Source organism: Dromaius novaehollandiae, chromosome 24 (genome assembly GCF_036370855.1).
Source record: "Dromaius novaehollandiae isolate bDroNov1 chromosome 24, bDroNov1.hap1, whole genome shotgun sequence".
Lineage (NCBI taxonomy): Eukaryota > Metazoa > Chordata > Aves > Casuariiformes > Dromaiidae > Dromaius > Dromaius novaehollandiae.
This window is the reverse complement of record NC_088121.1, coordinates 8,788,624-8,808,348: the sequence shown is the minus strand read 5'-3', so window position 1 is coordinate 8,808,348 and position 19,725 is coordinate 8,788,624. Positions and strand designations below refer to the sequence as shown.

The 19,725-nt window shown below is 42.4% G+C and overlaps 1 protein-coding gene across 4 annotated transcripts in view; it reads left to right on the top strand.

The window, feature by feature from the left end:
- The window catches only part of CDC42 (cell division cycle 42), a 29,109-nt gene extending 11,672 nt beyond the window's left edge, over nt 1-17,437 (top strand). For 3 of the 4 annotated variants that reach the window (XM_064497073.1, XM_064497075.1, XM_064497076.1), the window contains 5 exons: nt 2,262-2,403; nt 6,837-6,909; nt 9,614-9,723; nt 9,832-10,029; nt 16,015-17,437. In XM_064497073.1, the coding sequence (XP_064353143.1) occupies nt 2,299-2,403; nt 6,837-6,909; nt 9,614-9,723; nt 9,832-10,029; nt 16,015-16,104 (576 nt within the window). In that variant the 5' untranslated portion in view covers nt 2,262-2,298 and the 3' untranslated portion in view covers nt 16,105-17,437. Of the gene's footprint in view, nt 1-2,261; nt 2,404-6,836; nt 6,910-9,613; nt 9,724-9,831; nt 10,030-14,499; nt 15,340-16,014 lie in introns of those variants that run through there. The other variant, XM_064497074.1, reaches the window with a different exon arrangement.
- Nucleotides 17,438-19,725: the final 2,288 nt, after the last annotated feature.

The window sequence follows — 19,725 nt, the reverse complement described above, 5'->3', positions numbered from 1 at the left end:
CTTACAAGTACTATTTTTAGGAACTTTGGAGAATGTTTACCCTGAAGATAGCTGGCTAGGTCTAACTTGACATGAGCATGTCTGCAGCATTTAAAGAAAAGCTGGTAATATGGTGCGTTTCAGGTCATTAGCAGTTTCCTTCCCTCACCAACTTTGGCCAGCATGACAATGTGATGTGCAGTATTAGATCACGTTACTAAGACCAGAGCACTCAAAAGCCTGGAGTTGCATTATCTTTTCCGAATGACTGAAAAGTAAAATCCATGGGAAGTGTCCAAATGCGTAGGTCTGTGGGGTGGATTAGATGTTTTTTCATGCAGTTACCCAGAAATGAGAGCCATGGCAACATCCTGGCTTGAATAAAGCATTGTCACCTTTGTGGTGGTGAAGTTGCTCCGGTGGGTGTCACTTCCTGGCCTCTGTCCCTGCATTCTGGCAGAGGATAACTCAGTTTGAGAGTCTCTGCTGCTGTAAATATTACTTCCAGTAAGACAGAAATGTTGAAAGTCAGTGGGAGTTTTGCTGCTAGGCTTGCTGGGGTCAGGATTTCACACCTGTATGTGAAAGAATGGTCAAAAGCCTGGTACTTTTCTAATTAAAGTAGTATGTTAATCCAGGGCAGCTGTGTCTGACACTGGAGGTAGTTAACTAATGCCTGGAAGGGGTCTTAGTGGCAAATACTGATTTGATTTCATATGCTGAAGCCTGTGTGTGCTGGGATAGTGTTAAAGTAGCTGGCTGTATTATGATTTTGTAATGTCTGGAGAGTAAAACAATTCCTTGGGAACTGGATGCCCTGCTGAACTCCTCAGCTCTGTTGGCCACTTCAAAGTGGGAATCGAGATGCATGTTAAATAGTGACTTTAACCAAAAGACTGTAGAACTGTACTTAGGCCTTGCAAAAAAAAAAAAAAAAAAAAAAAGTTAATCATGCTTAAATGTCTGTACCTGTGTATTTTTATCCCATAAACTAGCTTTCAAAGCTCATACTGCTGTTATTTCCTGCTGAGCTTTCTTTACCAAAGCACTCCCCTCTAGAGGGAAGATTTTTTGGGAAGTGTGTATGCAACTTAGCAGCTATTGAGACCTGAGCTTGCACTTCCAGCATTTAATGCATCTAAGGCTAGATCCTTCCATGTATTAAAAACCAAGTCTGAAAAGGTCTAAAGATTTTTTCCCCCTAATTCCAAGTGACTCAGCAAAAAAACACACTGCTTATTAGTGTGACTGGAATTACCTAGTTCTTATTCCCAATGTGAAAAGTGACAGTGTCAAACATAGTCTTAGCTGGTTCTTGACAATGGTATGTAGCAGGGAGACTAACTATAGGGAGGATGTATTTTGAAATTCTGAAAGTTAAGTAACTTGTGGCCTTGTGGAAGGACAGCACTGGTTGCACTTTGTTGTCAGTTTAACCAGACTAATGCAGATGTGTCAGAGTATCAGGCCCAAGCTTCCTCCCTGTAAGAACTGATGTGCTGCTGGTTATGAACTTACCTGTGTTGCTGAGGCTGTTCTCAGGTTTAAAAGGCACTGAATGACATAATATTTAGACATGCAAGAGGCCTTTTGTCTTTTTAATGTGGTAATGAGCAAGTGGAAAAGGAAAAACTCTTGCTTTTTTGTAGTGTGTTGAATTGCTTATTTAAGAATAATGTAACTGTGGCAGGAAAGCAGCAATTACATGACCTTTGGTCATGAATGCGGCATTACAAGTGAGACGCAGCTGAGTCCCTGGGTAGTAATTCTCAGTGCCTTTTCCCATGAGCCTTTTTTCTACTAGAAGCTAAGATATCTGCTTGTCACTTCCTAGTTGCTTGTAAAAACCCAGTGGATAGTAACACGCTGCAGTACATGTAGTATATCTTGTGTATGTGTGGCCCTCATGAAGTTATGTTGAAGTGGTTGTTTTGCCCAAAAGAGAAAGGTATGTGTGTAGATGTAAACTTGAGCTTAAATTAATTGGGGGGGGGGGGGGGGGGAGAAGAAACATGTCAGCAAACTAAATTTATTTGCCTAAAACTAATCAGTTTGGGCTCTGTAAAACTGGGGGTTTTTTGGAAAACTTTTTTTGATGAGGTTAGTGTTCTTGTAGTTTTGGTTTGGATTCCTGGACTTGTGAAAATATTAGGCAGTTGCTTGCATTTGGATCCTATACAAGGGGTTAGTGGTTTGGGCTCTAGTTGAAGATCATCAATGACATATACAGCTATCTAGTAATAACAAGAAACATCTAACTGTATCTTTTTATTTCTTTTTAGGTTCACATTGGAGTTGATACTCTAGCAGACTTCAGCTATGCAGACGATTAAGTGTGTAGTCGTGGGTGATGGTGCTGTTGGTAAAACATGTCTCTTAATTTCTTACACAACAAATAAATTCCCATCGGAATATGTACCAACGGTGAGTATGAGAATGGCTCCAGTCGTTCTTTGGTGTGTTGGGGTAGGGCTGCATGAGTTTTCTTCTTGAATAACCCTTATAGCCTGTACACCTTAGCACTTGATCTTCTAGCCTGCTTTTCTGTTGGAGACTGGCTGTTACCTCATGGAAGGCTAATGATCAGTGTGTTTGGTGCACTCTGCTGCTGCTGCCTCTCTGTTGTATTTCCTAGTAATGCTGGGATGCCTCTCCTGTATTTGGTCAGTTCCTGCTGTTTGATTGCTCTGCACAATCTGAGCTTCCATTTGGTGATAGCCACCAGCTGGGTTTTCTGAATAAGATTATTTCAGCTGTTAGAACTGCCAAGTGAAGAGCAAGCAGCAGGCACACCTGCTTCCCAGTCTGCTGATCTCAGTTCTTGCTGCATCTTCACTTCTAGAAGTAGTGCTGTGTGCTGCTGGGGTAGTCTGTGACCACAGTTTTCTCATGCTTGCTTTTTCTTTGCAGCTCCAAAAGGTCCAGAGGTTATGCAGTGAACTATGGAGTGTGGCTAGTTACTCATCTCATGTTTAGCTGAAGTCCTGATCAGATTTAGACTGTGCAGTCTTATTCCAGTTGTACCTCTAAACACCTACCAACTTTGTGTAGTCTTTGATTATTTCTATATTCATATAAACCTCGAGTAATCTTCTTGAGTCTTCTAGGCTCACTTTTGAGAGATTAAATTCCTTGGCTCATCTAAGGATTAAGTTTAGAGCAGTGTGCTACTAACTTGCAAGGCACATGTTCACTATATATATATTTTTCTGAAAGAAAAGTGCTGCTGCTCTTAACATTCTGCATGCAAGAGCAGCCTGCTGACACTGAGGTGGTTCACTTTTTTTAGTGAGCTTTTTGCCAGAGGGTTTGACATCTCCATTCTCTTTCTATTAATTTTCAACATTATGGACTTGAAGAGGCCATTTTCTCCTAACCCAAAAACAAGCGAAAGGGTTTACCCAGATATCTAAAACAAATTTGAATCTGGAAATGCCCCACAAAGAGGTTGAATGCCTGCTGGTGAAAGGGTCAGTGCTCTTTTCTGCTATTGTAGAGCAACTCAGGATTGAAAGAACAGGTAGCTCCTCTAAGATGTCAGGTAGCTCCTGCCTGATGCCTCTTTCTTTCAGAATAGCTGCTTTCTTGCTAAAACTTCCTGCCTCTATGGAAAAGAAGTTGCAATGAAACTGAGCGCTGTCGTGACAGTGCAAACCCCCTTGCCTCTTTCTTCAGGTATTGGTTTGTGCGTTCTCCAAAGACCTTCAGCTTGCTAACTTTGAGGCTTGTTAGGAATAGGGTAGATTTCCACAGAACAAAAATGTTTGAATTAGTTGTAAATCTGGAGCTCAACAGGAAGCTGATGAAAGTACTCCTGAACTTGAGTGTTCAGGTTGGATTTGGTGACCGCTGTTACAATCCTGAAGGTTAGGCCATAGGCAGGGACACCTATCTTCAGCCTCTCACAGAGATCCTTTTGTTATGGACTGGTAGTGGAGAAGTGTTTGAAACTGTTTTGCCATTCTCACATTTTTTGAGTGGTACCAAGCAACCTGCTGCGGGTGCTGCCCTAGGGTAACATCCTGTGCTGAACCTATGGAAGGTCGCTTACCCTACTTAAACTATTCTTTATGGTCAAGACATAGTGAAAGCAGATGAGGAGTATTTCTATACTTATCCATAGTGAAATGACCCTTGATTATGTTAAAAAGTGCTAAACTTAAGAGGTTTCAAAAAAAAAATTTAAGTGTTAACCTGCTGTCCTGGACATGCTAGTGTTGTCTAATAAATCCCTGATAACAAGCAATGTGGAAAAGCTACTCAAAAGAAACCCAAGGTTACTTGCCAGTAGAGTGTGCTCAAGAAGTGTTAAGGCTTATTTACAGTACCTTTCAAAACCGTCCATGTTTCTGGAATAACATTTTCATTTGAACCTCATAGCTTAAGGAACTCACTGTTCTGGGAATATCGCAGGAGTTCTGCAACACTGCAGGCCTATTTTTCATTCTGTGAATAACCCAGAGGCTTATTTCAAACTCTGGAAACTCATAAGTAACCTCTGATTATTCTGGCTAATTCTTCTAGTAATAAACAGGCAAAGAAATACAACAGACAGCATTGTTCCCCAAATGAAAGCAAGCTGTCTGAGAGTCAGCAAACCTTAGTGTTCCCAAAATGTTTGTAGGTGAATAAAGAGAAACTATAAGAAGGACCCTAGAGTAAAGCGGGTGGGGGCTCGGTGGGGGCTCAAGCTGCTTAACAAAAATGTTTAGGCAGGAAAGGAATCTGGAGATAAAATTCTGCTGTGAGAGTCTGGTAAATATGGGTAGTAGCTCAAGGCCAGCACCCTGACAAACACAGGGAATTGGCTATAGCAGCTACTGCAAAGTCTCTCTCAAGAGGGAGGTGGCATCCTTCTTCCTTGAATGTATCTAGCAGTACAGGGGCCCAAAGCAGTAAGTAGGAAGAGGCTGTGCTTAAGCAAAATAGCGCCTTGGTTTCAAACTGAGCTGTTCTGCATGCACAGACATTGGAGATGCTGACGTAAACTGCTGGCGCTGTTGCCCTGTTTAACTGCTTGGACACCATTAGCAGTGCTTTGCAGCTGCGCGGCAGAAACACTGATGGAGAAGGCGCTGGTGGTGGTGCACCAGTTCAGACTGATGGATTGGCGGCTTTCATTTGTCTCTGTTCTGCAGTTCCTTCTCTTCCTTGAAAGTATTTCTGAGTGGGAGATAGGTTTTGTACTAATCCTGAGCTGTGTCACATGCGTATTTTTGACATCATTCCCATCATCAAAAGAGGCAGTAAGGGGCACGTCTGTGGAATGACGTTGGTGGCACTTGGGGAATGGCAGCTCGGGTGTGACTCCTGTAGCACAGAAGTTCATGCTACCTGCTGCAGAAGGCTATGTGTCACTGGCAGGAGCTGAAACTTCTCATTGGGCTAACTGCTGCTCTGGGTTTTAGCCTGTTTTGCACAACAGAGAATGAAATTATATGTGAATTACACTATGACTGTAGCTTCCGGATTTATCTGAAGGCCAGCTTTATAACCCTTGCCTCTTCAGTGCTGAATCCCAGCAAGGAACATCCCCTGCAAGTAACGGGGATGAATGTTGAAATCTCTTACAGTACTTATGTCCAAAATGGTTTGAGAGGTGAACTTCTGCTTCTAGCTGACGTTCCTGGGGATATGAAACTTCCTGTGGCCATAGCTTCCTTGTCAGTCACTTTGGGTTGTGACAAGTTAAAAGGAGGAAAAAATAAGAAGTGTTTTCAGGTATTGTTTTAGCCAGAATGGTCAGTCAGAAAAGAGGCAGGTCAGAACTATTGGAAGTTCAGCTTTGAAGCACTGCCTTACTGGTCTCAATCTCATGTTTTATTGGGATTTTTTTTCAAGGACTTGAGCTTTTACTAAAGCCCTGTTAATATAAGCATGTGACTCTGCTCCTCCTCCATGTTTCTCCCTCCCCTTTTCCATGAAAAGCTCTTGAGGCGATTGTTAACCTCTTTCAAGCTGCAGTCTGAGCAGCACCCGGAGCTGAAGAAAACTTCAGTTTTGTGTTGAGGCAGAGCTTCCGTAGTCTGAATCAGACATCTCACCTCTCTAATCTTGCAGCACATGAGACAGTTTTTCCTGACCTCCAATGGGCAGGATTTCTGCCCAAGCTACTTTCTTTTAAGTGTTGCCTATCAAGGTTCTGTGGATAAAAGGGAGTTATCAGAAATTCAGGATGCTACCTCAGGCAGTATATTCCCTGATGAGTATGGTTTTTGGGAGTTGGATTATTCATTTTGACTGAGAGTGGATCTGACATAGACTGATTTCAGCTGACTAAATTGTAGAGAATACTTCTTCCAAAGCTGGAGAAGTTCCTGTCGAAAAGACACATTCCATGTTGAATTCCTTAAATGTCCAGAAAGATGAACTTTAAAGGACTGAAGTCTGGTGAGAAGTAGCCTCATAGCTCTGTGCCCTAAAGGGTGTAAGTGAGGCAAGGCTTAAGTTTATCTGTTCTGTCTTTGTGGGGATGTGTTTATTGTGTCAGGCTAGGTGTAAAGGCTGAAACATTTGTGGCAATGTGGGAAACCTCCTTGCAATTACAGGCCAGACTTGCTGTAGCTGTTTTGTTAGTTGTGTGGTGTTTTTCTTTTTTTTTTTCTTTTTCTTTTTTTCTTTGTTATATGCAGTGGCATACCTGGTGTAGCTTTGCTTAGATTTTTTTCCTGGAAACGGCTCATACATCCCCATTCTAAACTGATCTGTCCCATTAAAGGTAGCATTGTAACCCCGAGGGCTTCTGTTATTCAGCTCCAATGAATCTTGTACGGAGTGGAGGTGGTCTGGCAAGGTGAGTAGGTTTGACAGATGGCTTATTCACGTTGTTTTAAACATGTTTCTTTTCTTCTTATCAGGTGTTTGATAACTATGCTGTAACAGTGATGATTGGAGGAGAGCCTTACACCCTAGGCCTCTTTGATACTGCAGGTGAGAAGTCAAGCCTCTGTCATTGTAACTCCTCAAGATTTAGTTGAGGATGTCGATTTAAAAAAACAAGCAAAAAAAACCCCAGTATGTCTTCATGTTCAAAAGGGAAAAATCTTTCTTGATTCTTCTCCCCTGACTTCTGGGGAGCTGCTAAATTCAGTTAATTTTAAAAATCTCCAGCTTCTTTAAGAGCTGTTTTATTTTGTGACACCAGATGACAAGCTTCAAGCTTTTGCCTTTAATCTAGTTAATACTTGGAGAATGAGAGGTTTTTCTTTTTAACAGATTTTAAAGGGGAGAATGTTGAATAAAATACGTGGATTGTATGTGGGCTTTTTTTTTTTTTTTTTTTTTTTTTTTTAAAAAATACTTATTTTTGTAACTATCCTAGTTTTAGTCACCCTGTCTTGACATTCTGGCCTGACGTTAGAACATCTTGTTTAAAAACATGTGGCATGTCTCTGCCCTTTTAAGGTGGTTTAAATCGGGATGATATATGAAGTTTCATGATGTTGCACACTGTGCTTTTTTAAATTAAAAATAAATGCAGCCTTTTTTTGGATTGTTCACTGTTATAAGACTATTTCTCAGTTTCTGGCTGGAGAGATTTGCGATGGTTAGGCAGCCACGTTGCTTTGCAAGTATGAAAATTCAGCAAGAAAGGGGAATAACTGGTTTAATTGCTAGTTATCTAATCCTCAGTCCCTAATAACAACAAAGGGGTATGCCGGTATCTGATATGATAAAGTATTCTTCCAGAGAGCCCTTCCAAAGAGCTTAGTTGATAACCTTGCCTAGAATTGCCATGATAGAGCTTAATCTGGCTCTTTCCAACTTTATTTTTAAAGATGCATCATTAGTGCCTTATTACTGATGTGATCTTGTGCTCCCATAATTAGACACTGCAGCTTAAATTAAGTCTTCTTTTCCCACATGTGATTGTATGTTAGTTGTCGTGAACTTCTCAGTTCTAGCATAAGGAGTTCGGAAGAGAAAGAGGCTTTTTCCTGATACCCGCTTGTGTAGGCTGCTGTAGGGACAAACACAAGCTCAGATGGCATCTTCACTCTAGAAACCCATTACCTGCTTGGATTTGGAGCTGTTCCCCTAGTGTGGATGGAAGCAGTGTTCAGTCCTCTGCTGCTTGTCTGCTGTGGCCAAGTGGGTCCAATTCTGAATGGGCCTCTGGGAGCTGCTCTTTTTGTTTCTAGAAAACAGTTTCAGGTTAAATGGAAATGGTCCCAGGTTAATATTCACTTTTTTCTTTGAAGGTGTTCACCCTTTCTGGCATCCTCTGTAGTTATACCATGCGTGCTCATGTACTGTCTCTCAGTCCATGGGTGCAGTAACCCATCTGGTAGTTCTTAAAACTTACCAAGGGGCTTAGTGCATGTAGGTGATCTTGCACATTTGTGAATATAAAGGCTTTCTTTCCTCTTGGAGGCAGACTTCTGGAGTGGAAGGCTCTGGATCTTTAAAAGTTGCCCAACTTTTTGCTAAGTAGTAGCCAGCCTGTGTTACAGAACTTAAAAATGGATAAACCCTATGTTACTGACTCTGTCTTGTGTTTTTTTTTTTTTTTTTTTTAAAAAAAAAAACCAAACACCTGACTGTCTTTCTCTCTAGACCTTGCAGTGTGAAAACAAAGCTTTTTGAGGTACACTGTTGATTGTAGCAAGATGTTTTACTCAGTGCTTAGTCTCTTCCTTATATCCAGTTGAGCATGATGGCTGTAAAAAGCTGTTCAGGCCTCCTTCCTTTAAGTATAGATCTTCCTCCACTGAGATGTTCTAGGTGTTGAGTCAGCTGCTCTTTGGCCTGTATGATAGGCAAGAGAGTATCGGCTGGAGTCTGAGGCCTTTGAACAAATATTTCTGAACTGGTTGTCAGCAAGTACAGTGGCCTTATATGCCAGGTTTGCTTTCTAAAAAGAAAGAGCTGCTGAATTGAGCAGGAAGAATTGTAAGACTGAAATTGTGTGGAGTTGGACTGGTGGGACAGTGCTAATGGTGCCCTGCAGGAACTACCTGCTCTCTTATAGACCCAAAGGAGAGAGCCTGGCTTCCTTGGAAGCATGGCCTGTGCTGGGACTTTGGTGTGTTTTTAGGTGAATGCTACTGGGAGGACTGACTACTCCCACATCTGTAACAGCAGTGTTCTCCTCTCCCCTTTTATTACTCAAAAGGTACTTCATCAACTATTTGCAAGTATAAGTCAAGATGTTCTGGCGAACAAAATTGCCTTTTTTCCATACTGTTTCTGTAACTTCAGACTCTGCATGGTAATGTAACTTGATGGCAAAATATTTTAAATGAATAGACCAAGTGCAGAAGACTTCATTGTCTTGTAACTAGATCCATGTTCTGCAGCTTCTGGCTATGACTGAGGAGAGCATTCTGCAGGCTGAGGGTGTTTGATCTGAAAAATTGCTAGACTGCACTCCTATCTGGCTTCCCTGCCCTCCTGTGACTTTGTTAAGCAGCTCTTTGTTACGTAGCAACTTAATGAATTCTGTATTTGAAAACTAGGGTCTTTGAATGTTTGGATTCAGGGCATGTGTATTTGCTTAAGAGTTAGGATTACTCACAGTAATGCTTTTGTGCTGGAATGTGTATCCTAACCACCTGTAAAGGGGCAGCATTTCATTACTCCCTGGCTCAAAGGGGATCTTCTCTAATATTGTGTTCGTTCCCTCCTCTTCTAGGTCAGGAAGATTATGATAGATTACGACCCCTCAGCTATCCGCAGACAGATGTATTTCTGGTCTGTTTTTCAGTGGTCTCTCCTTCTTCGTTTGAAAATGTGAAAGAAAAGGTTGGTTAAACTCTGCCTAAAAGGGGAGCTGCTGCAGTGATATGGGAAATGCCCAAGGAATTGTCTCAATAGCTGGTTAGTAACAAGTACTGTCTCTTGTCTCTTTAGTGGGTACCTGAAATTACTCACCACTGTCCAAAGACTCCTTTTCTGCTTGTTGGGACCCAAATTGATCTAAGAGATGATCCTTCGACAATTGAGAAACTTGCCAAGAACAAGCAGAAGCCCATAACTCCAGAGACGGCTGAAAAACTGGCCCGGGACCTGAAGGCCGTCAAATACGTGGAGTGCTCTGCACTTACGCAGGTGAGTTACTCTTTGACCGTTTCTGCTTGCTTGTGTTCCATACTTTCTTCAGTTATGGGAAAAACAGCTCAATATGGCATGTGAAAAGACGTGAGCTCTGTTACTGCTGTTGACACAGTAGCTTTCTCTTTGTCCTATTGTTCTAAGGCGCGAGGAGTTGGAAATGGTACAAAGAAAATCACGTGAAGAACAGGCGTAGCATAGAGGGGAGACGGAGGGAGGAGGATCTGATGACTGAGTTTGCTTTTGTGTTGGAGAAATTGTTGCTGAATTATCTAAAACTAGATAAAAGTGTTATGGACGATAAGTGGATTAGGACGCAGAGTGCAGTTCACTACTGAAGAGAGCAGGCAAAGCAAAAACCTCTCAGGTGAGTTGTTTCCCCCTTGGAAAAGTCAGTCTTCCTAATTTTAAGACAAGAAGCATTCATAGTCTTGAGAGCTGCTTTCTCTTCCTGTGCAATCTGTGGTGAGCTACATTTCCTGTGTCTGCCCTAAGATGGAAGCTCTGTTGAAGCGGACAATAACAGTGAAACAGTTCTTGAGACAAACATGGTGGTGCTGCGTGAACCAACTTGTGAAAATGAATCTAAAGCGCAACTAAAATTGCTGACCTGAGATCAGGAAACCTGACAATCCTTTTTCTTTTTAAGTTAATAAGATAATAGGGGAGGGATGGGTGGGAACCATCAGCTGGCTAGCTGGAATGCTGCTTTGACTTTGGATACCTGGGAAGCTCTAATCTTGTACGCCTGCTCTTGCAGAGCTTAATTGCTGTTCTTAATTTACTTTGCGCTACTCTGTAAAGAACTTGCATCCCTATCTGATGTGCATGGAACTAGGGGATACACAATATCCAGTGTCACCCTCTTTTCAGTTTTGCTGTGCATTAATGTAGTATCTTGAGCACAAAGCTTTATAGCTACACATCTTAAAGCCTGAAGGTCTGTTTATCTTGCACCTTTTGCGCAGATCGCATGATGGCCTTTCCATTTGGGGTCTTGACTCTTCTGTAACAAAGCTTTGCCTGAGTGTTTGCTGAGAAGGGGCTTTGGTTGGCAGCGTGCAGGACGCTGGCAGCAGATGTGTTGTGGCAAGGCTTACTTTATCTGTCCTGGGAATCCCTGATCAAAAGGTGGCCTGGGCTTCCCTAGTTACCATGTGCAAGCTGAGGGTTGTTTGTGCTTGAGCTGTAATGCTCTGGTCAGTTTAGTCCCAAAGCATTCACCTTCTTGGGTTTTTGTCTGTGGCACAGCCATGTGAATGCTGCTGCCAACTCAGCTGTAGGACTTGCCAGCTGAATAAATGCATACAAGGATTTTTGTCCTCTGTTGCTCACTGAGACGCCCTTACCCTGTAGCTTTAACTGTGCCTTGTTTAGTCTGCTCAAATTGCATGGAAGCTCTTAAAATGACCAGAATAAGAGTAGATGTGATAGAAACTTCAGTGTTTATCCACTCTTTTTATTTCCAGATATGCAGCTTAGTCAGTCTGTTGCAGAGAACAGATTTATGTACTCAGAAGCTTAGCTTGAATTTCTTCCACAGCACTCCTAGTGCTTGTACACTCACTGATGATTTTAGAAAGTAAGAATAACTTGGTAGGAGGGGTTCAGAAGGCTTCTCATCTGGAAGACTAGTCGGTTTGCTTCTGCTCCATTCCTCTTACTTCATTTGTTGTTTACTTCTCCGCAGCACATCATTTTCTCAGTCTGTCAGTAATTGCCAAACAAAAAGGCAGTTTATATGCAGAGGGATATTTGAAGTTCCCAGTAATGATCTAGCTGGCAGCTTGCTAAACACAGAAGGTGGCTGGCTTTCCTAGCCAGGAGAGGTGTTTTCACACTTGCAAGGGAATCTTGCAGTAGTTGGTTTCAGCTGAAGCTAGAGTGAGTTGGGTAGTCCCTCTCTCTCTCTCTACGGTGGCTTCCATCTATGCAGTTCATCTCAGGGGAGTCTGGAGTGTTTTTTGCTTTCCCAACTAATTTGCAAATGGGTTTGACACCATGGTAGCAAATAACCCTGAAATACTGTAGCCAGGGTGTGTGTGGTGTCCCCCCGCCCCGGGAGGAAGATTTTACTCGTCTGTGTAGAAGTGTCTCATGTTCTGAAAGTACTAGGTGAGTCATAAGAGACTGAGTTTCCAGGTCCTTTCTGTAAAGACTGAATATCTCCTCCTGCTTGAGTTTGGTTGACTCTGCAATGCTGAGTATTCAGTTCCATCTTTTTTCCCCCTCTGTCAGGTGATGGAATAATTTATTTATTTATTTTTGTGATGAAGGTAGGGAATTAGATCAGTTTCAATGCCTTCCTTAAACTTTTCTCTACAAAATAGTATGCAAGTACAGCTGTTAAGATTGGATAATACTTCTCTACTAGGAAAGGGTGACTGACAAGCAGCTTACAACTACAATGACTGATTGTTGCTGCTTGCATTTACTGGTCAAATCTCTGAGCAGACTTTCTGAAGCTCAAGGCTGATACCTAACACAAGGGAAGACTTTTAATTCAGTTCCTTTTTTCCCCCCCGATGTGTGACTTGAGCATAGCTGACAGTTTTGACACAGCCAGATTCGTAAGTATCTTAAACTGCTTGTGAAAGGGGGGTGGAAAAAGGGAGCCTGAGCTGAACTGGCTCCCTGTTGTAGTCCGGGGGTATTCTGGTTTAAAGTAACATGGCTGTGGCTTGTTTGCCAGGGACGTCAAGTAAAGCTCCCATAATATGCTTACTCCTGTATCATTCAGGCTTGTGACTCCAGTTTCATTTTTGCAATGGTTTTGTCTCTGTCCTGTTTTTTTGGCCCTTATCCCAATTTCTTTCTAGATCCTTCAAAACAAATCCTGAATTCTGCTCTCTAAAATAAATCCCTCCTATGCAATAAGAAAACAAAGGAGGAGTCCATGATTAGCAGAATTAAAACCTGGTTTCTTGACTCTTGCCCTGCATGGGTTTTTAATCTGTCTAGCGGTGTATAATTGAGTTTATACTCCAACCTTATTCTCACAGAGCAAGAAACCTAATTAGTGCTCAGACTTCTTATAGGTGTTTTTTTGAAGTCTGTAGTTCTTTTGTCAGACTTGGTTGCAACTCATTTAAAAAAAAAAAAAAAAACTGTTGGGAAGGATGTATAGAATGATTGCACATGATAATTTCCTTAAACAACTTTTAGGCTTTCAAGTATAATATTGCATATAACATGTTGGACTTGAAATGAAACTTCACTGAAATGAAATTGGACTTTGACATGAAATTGTCTTAGAGATCTCCCATGTATGTGCTTCAGTAAAACAAGATTAAAGGCTTTCTGGAAGGGATACATCCAGTCAAACCAGTGAGGGAGAAATGTATTTCATTTGAATGGTTAAATTACTTCCTGCAAATAATTGCAGCCTTTACAAAATTAAGATTTTTTTTTTGACTTTTCTGTTTTTCTTTGACCAATGTAAAGCAGTTCTTCTGAACTTACAAAGGTTGCACTCATGACAGTAGATTTAGGCGAGTCCAGTTAGCACAAAGTGAGGCAGGTTTCACTGCTGGTGTTCACGTGTAACTTGGCAGAATTGTGTGGGAGTGGTAACGTATTGCAGCGTTCCTGTTTTGCTTATAGCAAATGCAATGCATGCTTTGTGCTCTGGTGTAATCCCTGCAGATTTCTTAAAGCTCTGTGACTGCTTGTCTGGTGTTAGATCTCAGTTATTCCAATTCTAACACCGTTTCTGTCTTCCTGTAACTTGAGTGGTTTTACTTACTTTGGTAACTAAACTGAATAACTGAAACGTGCCATTTCCATAGCTGGCTGTCAATGTCAAAGCAGCAGCGCTGGTAAGGTATTGCATCACTTTTCAAATGGCTGATAGCTAATGTCTGAAGGTGACGATGGCTTACCAGGCAGGTGCTGCTTCAGTGCCAGCTCGTACTTTCCCAGCCATCTAGAGATCTTCAGTTATTCAGGGGCTGAATTCACATAGAGGAGTAGTTTGAAGCCTTCAGTCTGAACTGTCTGCCCTTGTGTTAGCTGGGAGCAAGAAGTCGGTGCACCTGACACGCTTGCTCACAGCGGGCCACCAGAAGAGGTGTGTATACCTGTCCTTTTGGAAACCCTTGGAGGGGCAAATGCTCTCCAAACTCGCTAAGAATATATTCAGCAGTTAAGTGCGAACCAAAAATTTCCCTTCTCCCTCCTCCACCTCGTTGTTCTTGCCGAGTGCTGCTCTGTTTGTGCCTCTGCCCTTTTGGGTGTTCATTCTGTTGAACTTGGTGGCCTGTCACGCGGTCTGTCTGTCTCTAACTTTGACTTCTGGGTCATCTAAATGAGATTTCTTCCCGAGATCTACTTTGTTTTTGCAAAGTAAATCTGTTTACTGCCTCTGTGAATTCAGCCTGGTCGATCCTGAATGCTCTTTGTATCTGCTTGTTTTTCTCTAATCCTCTAACCTGGCTGCTGTTTTTTCTCCTCCCCTCTGTCTTGTAGAGAGGTCTGAAGAATGTGTTTGATGAGGCTATCCTAGCTGCCCTCGAGCCTCCGGAAACTCAGCCCAAAAGGAAGTGCTGTATATTCTAAACTTTCTCCTTCCCCTCTTGCTGCTGCTTCCTCTGTCCCACTACTGTAGAAATCTGGTTAAAAAGGAATAAAACCACCTTGATTGAAAGCTGTTGTGTCTGCTTACCATCTTAGAGCAACCTCTGTATTAGCTTTTGGACTGAAAACAATACTTAAGCTTTTTAGTAAAATGTTGTGACCGTGGAACATGAACTGGACTCGCTTAACTCTCTGCTGCTTGGGTTGCCAGATGTGGGTAGCTTTATAATTTAGGTCATTGGGGGAAAGGACCTGGTTATAGCATTATTTAAAAGAAACGATGAAAGAATAAGAAACGATGTTTGATCTTCTTAAATCCAGCTGGAAGAAACAGTGTGTTTTTTTCAGTTTCTACTTGTGACTCTTGTTAACTGTATTTGCATGACAAAAGTACATGAAACGGTGATCTGCAAGTTATGCTGTAATGTGAAGGATTTTCTGGTTCTCCTTTGTGCAGTGAGATTCTTTCTGTTGCTATTGCTTTGGCTGTCTGTGCTGTAGTGGAGTATTTGTCAGTCCTTGGGGGAAGGAAATATCAATGTACTTGCTACTGCTTTATGAATTGTTAAAATCCTTGCTTTCACTAACATGGTAGATCTCTTCATTTCAATAATAGTTCCTTAAAGCCTGTTACTGTAAGATGTAAAGCTGCTTCTTACTCTCATGCTTCTGATTTTTATTGTTTCAAGGAGAAAACGTCAATTGTAGTTATCTTTAAATTTTGAAATTAAAAATTGCAGTTGTTTGTATAAATGACTGATGAAGCTTTATTCTGATTTGCTCTTCCTGGCTTCAGTTTAACATTTATACAATGTACAGTCCCCCACTTTGTACTTCTCCCATCTTGAGTTCTTTGATACCATTCATAGCTTCTGAGCTCTACCTGGCTGCTTCTAACCCCGGGTACGTGGGGCTGGAAGCCTGACCGGAGCATACCGGACTGTGAATTGCCATTGCATGCCTGCCTTGTGTCTTCCTCTCTCTCTCGTCACCCGGGTGTCTGCGCTGCTGCACCCGGTGTGCTCCAGATCCAGCTGTTTCATTTGGATGCAGTACTTTCTGCTTTGTCATTAGCATGTGAAATGTGTTACTAGTCGAGCAATCATAAAAATTGCCTTGAGGAAATGACTTCAGTACGTGTGTTTTGCTTCTTGTGAAGTGTATTGGCCTGTTCTCAAAGACCGCATTCCTGTTCAGAAAATCAGATGCTCTGCTAAGGAACTGCTAACCACAGCAACACCGCTCGGACAGAGCCTGGTTGAGCAAAAAGCGCTCTCTGGGAATTCTAGATGGCAAACCTCGATCCGTCGTTAGAGGGGTTTGTCTGCCGCTTGGCTTTTTATGGTTTTGTTTGTATCAAAACTCAAAAATGAGACTGCCCCTTTCTCTTTCTTTGCCCCTTTTCAGAAAGGCCTAAAGAATGTATTTGACGAGGCGATATTGGCCGCCCTGGAGCCTCCGGAGCCGAAGAAGACTCGCAGGTGTGTGCTGCTATGAACGTCCCTCCACAGCCCTTTCTGCAAAGCTGGTGTTTGATGTCATACTAAAAGCAATGTTTAAATCAAACTAAAGATACAAATTTTAAAATTTGTTTTTGCAATAATGACAAATGCCCTGCACTCCCATCTCCCCCACACGATCCCTGTGTGAGATGAGAATGTTAGTGTTTATTCCCCAGTGCCCCTTCAATTCAGTTAAAGACTAGTTAATTTTGAATAATTATGTATTATCAGAAAACACTGATCAGTACTAGTTTTTTATTTTGTTTACTGTTTCTAATTTTTGTTTAAAATCCAGGCATGCTTGTGATGACTTTTTCTGTAACAGACTAATTCTGGGCTGTTTTAATGAAGCCTTGTCCCTTATGCCAATCTGGCAAGACTTGGTTCTGGTTTCAAGAACTTCTGGGGCTGTTCTTCAGCCAGCCAGCCAGCGGCCTGGGTGTGAGCATACGTTAGTACTAAAGACAAATTCAGGAAACTAGGATGTCCCAACCTGGTGCTCCTCTAAGGAAGAGTGTAGAAGAAGTATCTGCATCTCCTCTGAAGTTGCCTTGTATCTCTTTCCCTGGCTTTCCACTGGGCAGGTCATAAATTTCTACCCGTTCCTCTAAGTTATGAAGTTCTAAGAACAGGAGAAATCTTTTCTCTAGATGCACCATCAGACTTGAAACTAGCTTGCCAGTCTCTTCCTTAACTTTGACGACATAAGCTTTTGTCACATTGTGAAGAAATAACTGCACCTTTTTAAGTATGCCCAACTGATTCAGTTGGCTTTTAACAAATCCATCTTCTGCCAATCCTTAATTGTTCGGGAAATGCTTACAGTTACCAGCATATACACTGTTGTTCGAACAGTTTGAAAGGACCTGGTGTATATTAAAATGAGTCCTGGAGCTGTGGCTGTGGTGCATCTCTTACTGGATGGTCAGGCATCCTTCAAGGAGGGGTGGAAAGACAGACCTGTGTCAGTGGAAAGGACCCGCAGGGAGGGATTTCTAGTGTTTAGTGTGGCACCATATAGGGACCAGTTAAAGGAATCCCCCTTTTCTGCATTGTGCTTGCAAGTAACCTTGGAACCTGTAAGATGGGCTCCAGCCCAATCAGGATTGTGTGCAAGATCTTTGCTTAGACTGCAGTGTTTGTAGGGATTTTACCAAAACTGTATTTTGGCTTGCAAATTCAAATTTTTTAAGACTTAGGGAATCTTCTCCATTTTCCCAAATTTCTAATTCTTGTAGATTCATTAGTGTTGAACCAGTGCTTTTCACGTCGAAGTTCTTTGTATATGCATTCTTTTCAGATGTATTAAACATAAAATATCTTCACAAGCCTGCCTGAGGGTAGTTATTTCCCTTGCCTTTCTCTTGAGTTTGAAGAATTTGTAAATATGGCTGTTACACCTCGTGAGCCCCCCTCTCCTCCTTGCAAGTCACTCTTGGTCTCTTTTTAATCCCTAATCCCATCGCTTCACGTCTTCCCTCATCTCTGCTGATGGCCTCGGTTCTGCCAAGATTGCTCTGATCTTTGACATAGAATCACTGTTGTCATGCCAGACCCTGAAAAGAGGGGTGCGGTGGTCCTTAAATACGCTAGAAGGGAAAAACCGTTATCGTGCATGTTAAAAGTAGGCTCTGGGGTCATCGGGCTCTTGCCCCATTTCTGCCTGGAGGCTAGCCTTTGCAGAAGTCTTCTGTTGCTCTCTGTTTTTGGGCAGACGGCAAAAAAGCAAGAGGGGCAAATGACACCATGCTTCTCCCTCCCCAAAATGCGCAGGGTTTATTATGCCTTTTTTGTCTGTTCTCCAAAGAATCGGTGGAGTCTTGCGCTGTTGATGCGTAATTTGTATTAACCATTAAAACACATTTCAAAGAGCTTTGTTAAAGGTCATTTTTTAAAGAAGCTGACTTGGTACCGTAATCCAAAAGCTCAACGTAAAACGCGTGCTTTTCGCAGCGACGGTCGAGCGTTGATGGCTGCTACGTATCCTTGCAGCAGACACAAATGGGCTACTGCATCTCCTGTTTGCTGAACTGAATTCATCTGTCTAAACCCAGCAGCAAGACTGGTGACTGAGGATTGCCTGCCTAAAATGAGGCAGGAAGCTCTCTCCAAAGTGGAGGGAGAATGCCTCAGGACTCTTTCTTTGCATAGCAGGTTTACCCTGTCAAACTCTTCCTCCCTTGGATACATCTTTACATGGGAGTTGCCTATAGCTGTCTGGTCTCCTTGCATATGTTGCCTCTGAAAGGGATGTGTGCCAGTCCTTTCACACAGCTCGATCTGGCTAACAAAAAAGCCTTTCCTGTAGAATGGGCGCCACAAGATTAAACTTGGCTCTAAAAAGAGTTCTGGGGCACTAAATAACAGAAAAACTTGCTTTACAAAGGATGCTGCTGCTTTCTTCCTCTCTGTGTTGTATTAGCTTTGCAGATGTGCAATAGCTCCGTAACCTTCTTAATATGTACCTGTCCCAGTCCAGGAGGAGGAGGAGGAGATGCTACAGCTGGCAAAACAAACTCGAGCAGCTCATCCTGTGGGCTTTTTCACAATGTGTCCTCTTTCTCTTGAGCTCAGTAGTGAGATCCCTCTCAAGCTGGGTATGCAAGGTTTTCTGTGTTGCCTGATTGCGCTAGCAGCTTTTAACAGCTCCTTGGTTAACTGTCTCCCTTTCCTATATAAAAGGGTGCTGAAGGCATTGGAAAATCGAGGGGAAAAGTGGAAAAATCACATATCCTTTTGGTTATTGCAGTTCTCAGCTAGCAGCTTTGAAAGCAAAGATCTTGCGGATGGTGGGGGCAAGTACTTTGGGCACTTCCCATGATACTGGAGTGTGGCAAGCTATTAACTTGGTGTGAGTGGGATTGTCTCATGTTACTGCTTTTAAAAAAGAGGACTTTCCTATCTGAAAATGCACGAACAGCTCAAGTGCTGTTTGCTTGCTTACCTGTAAAGACTTCTAAGGTACCTTAGTGACTCGCTAGCAGAACATGAGATAGTGCGTGAGGTCTGGGCTGGCTGTTTAATGGTGTGCTGCCCCTATTAATGGGGTCCCTTATAAAGGGCCAATAAATTGCAGTAGGAAAGCATCCTGGAGTCATGTTAAAATCCTTCCAAGGATGGTAGGCTACGTTGAAACAACAGAGCAGGCTCTTGTTTTAACGACTTTGGCAAGATCACGGTTCTACTGATAACGCGTGGCTGATGGCTCGGGTGTGCAGCAGACTCTTAAAATCTTTTAGTCAGTTGTGTAACTCCTATTAAATTGCTACTTCTTCCTGTGTAAGGAATAGGTCAGTTCTGTTTCTCGAATGGCTCTCAACCAAATCCTCTGGTTTCTGATACTTAATCAGGTTTGCTTAGTTCAGATGGAGCTCTTGCTTCTGTTGGTCCCTCCGAACAAGTGGTTTGGCTCTGTATCCTCAGCAGCTTGTTGTTGTCTCCGAAAGCAGTGGTCATCCCCTTTCCCTGCTTTGGCCTCCTGCTCCCACACCGTGCTTTATATTAGCTCTGCTTGTTCTGTTGTGTGGGGAGATGGTTGCATTCAGTAGTGAACAGAAAAGGAGCATCCTACAGGATGCTTTGCTGCTGGATGGGAGTGAGTGAACTCAGTCAGATG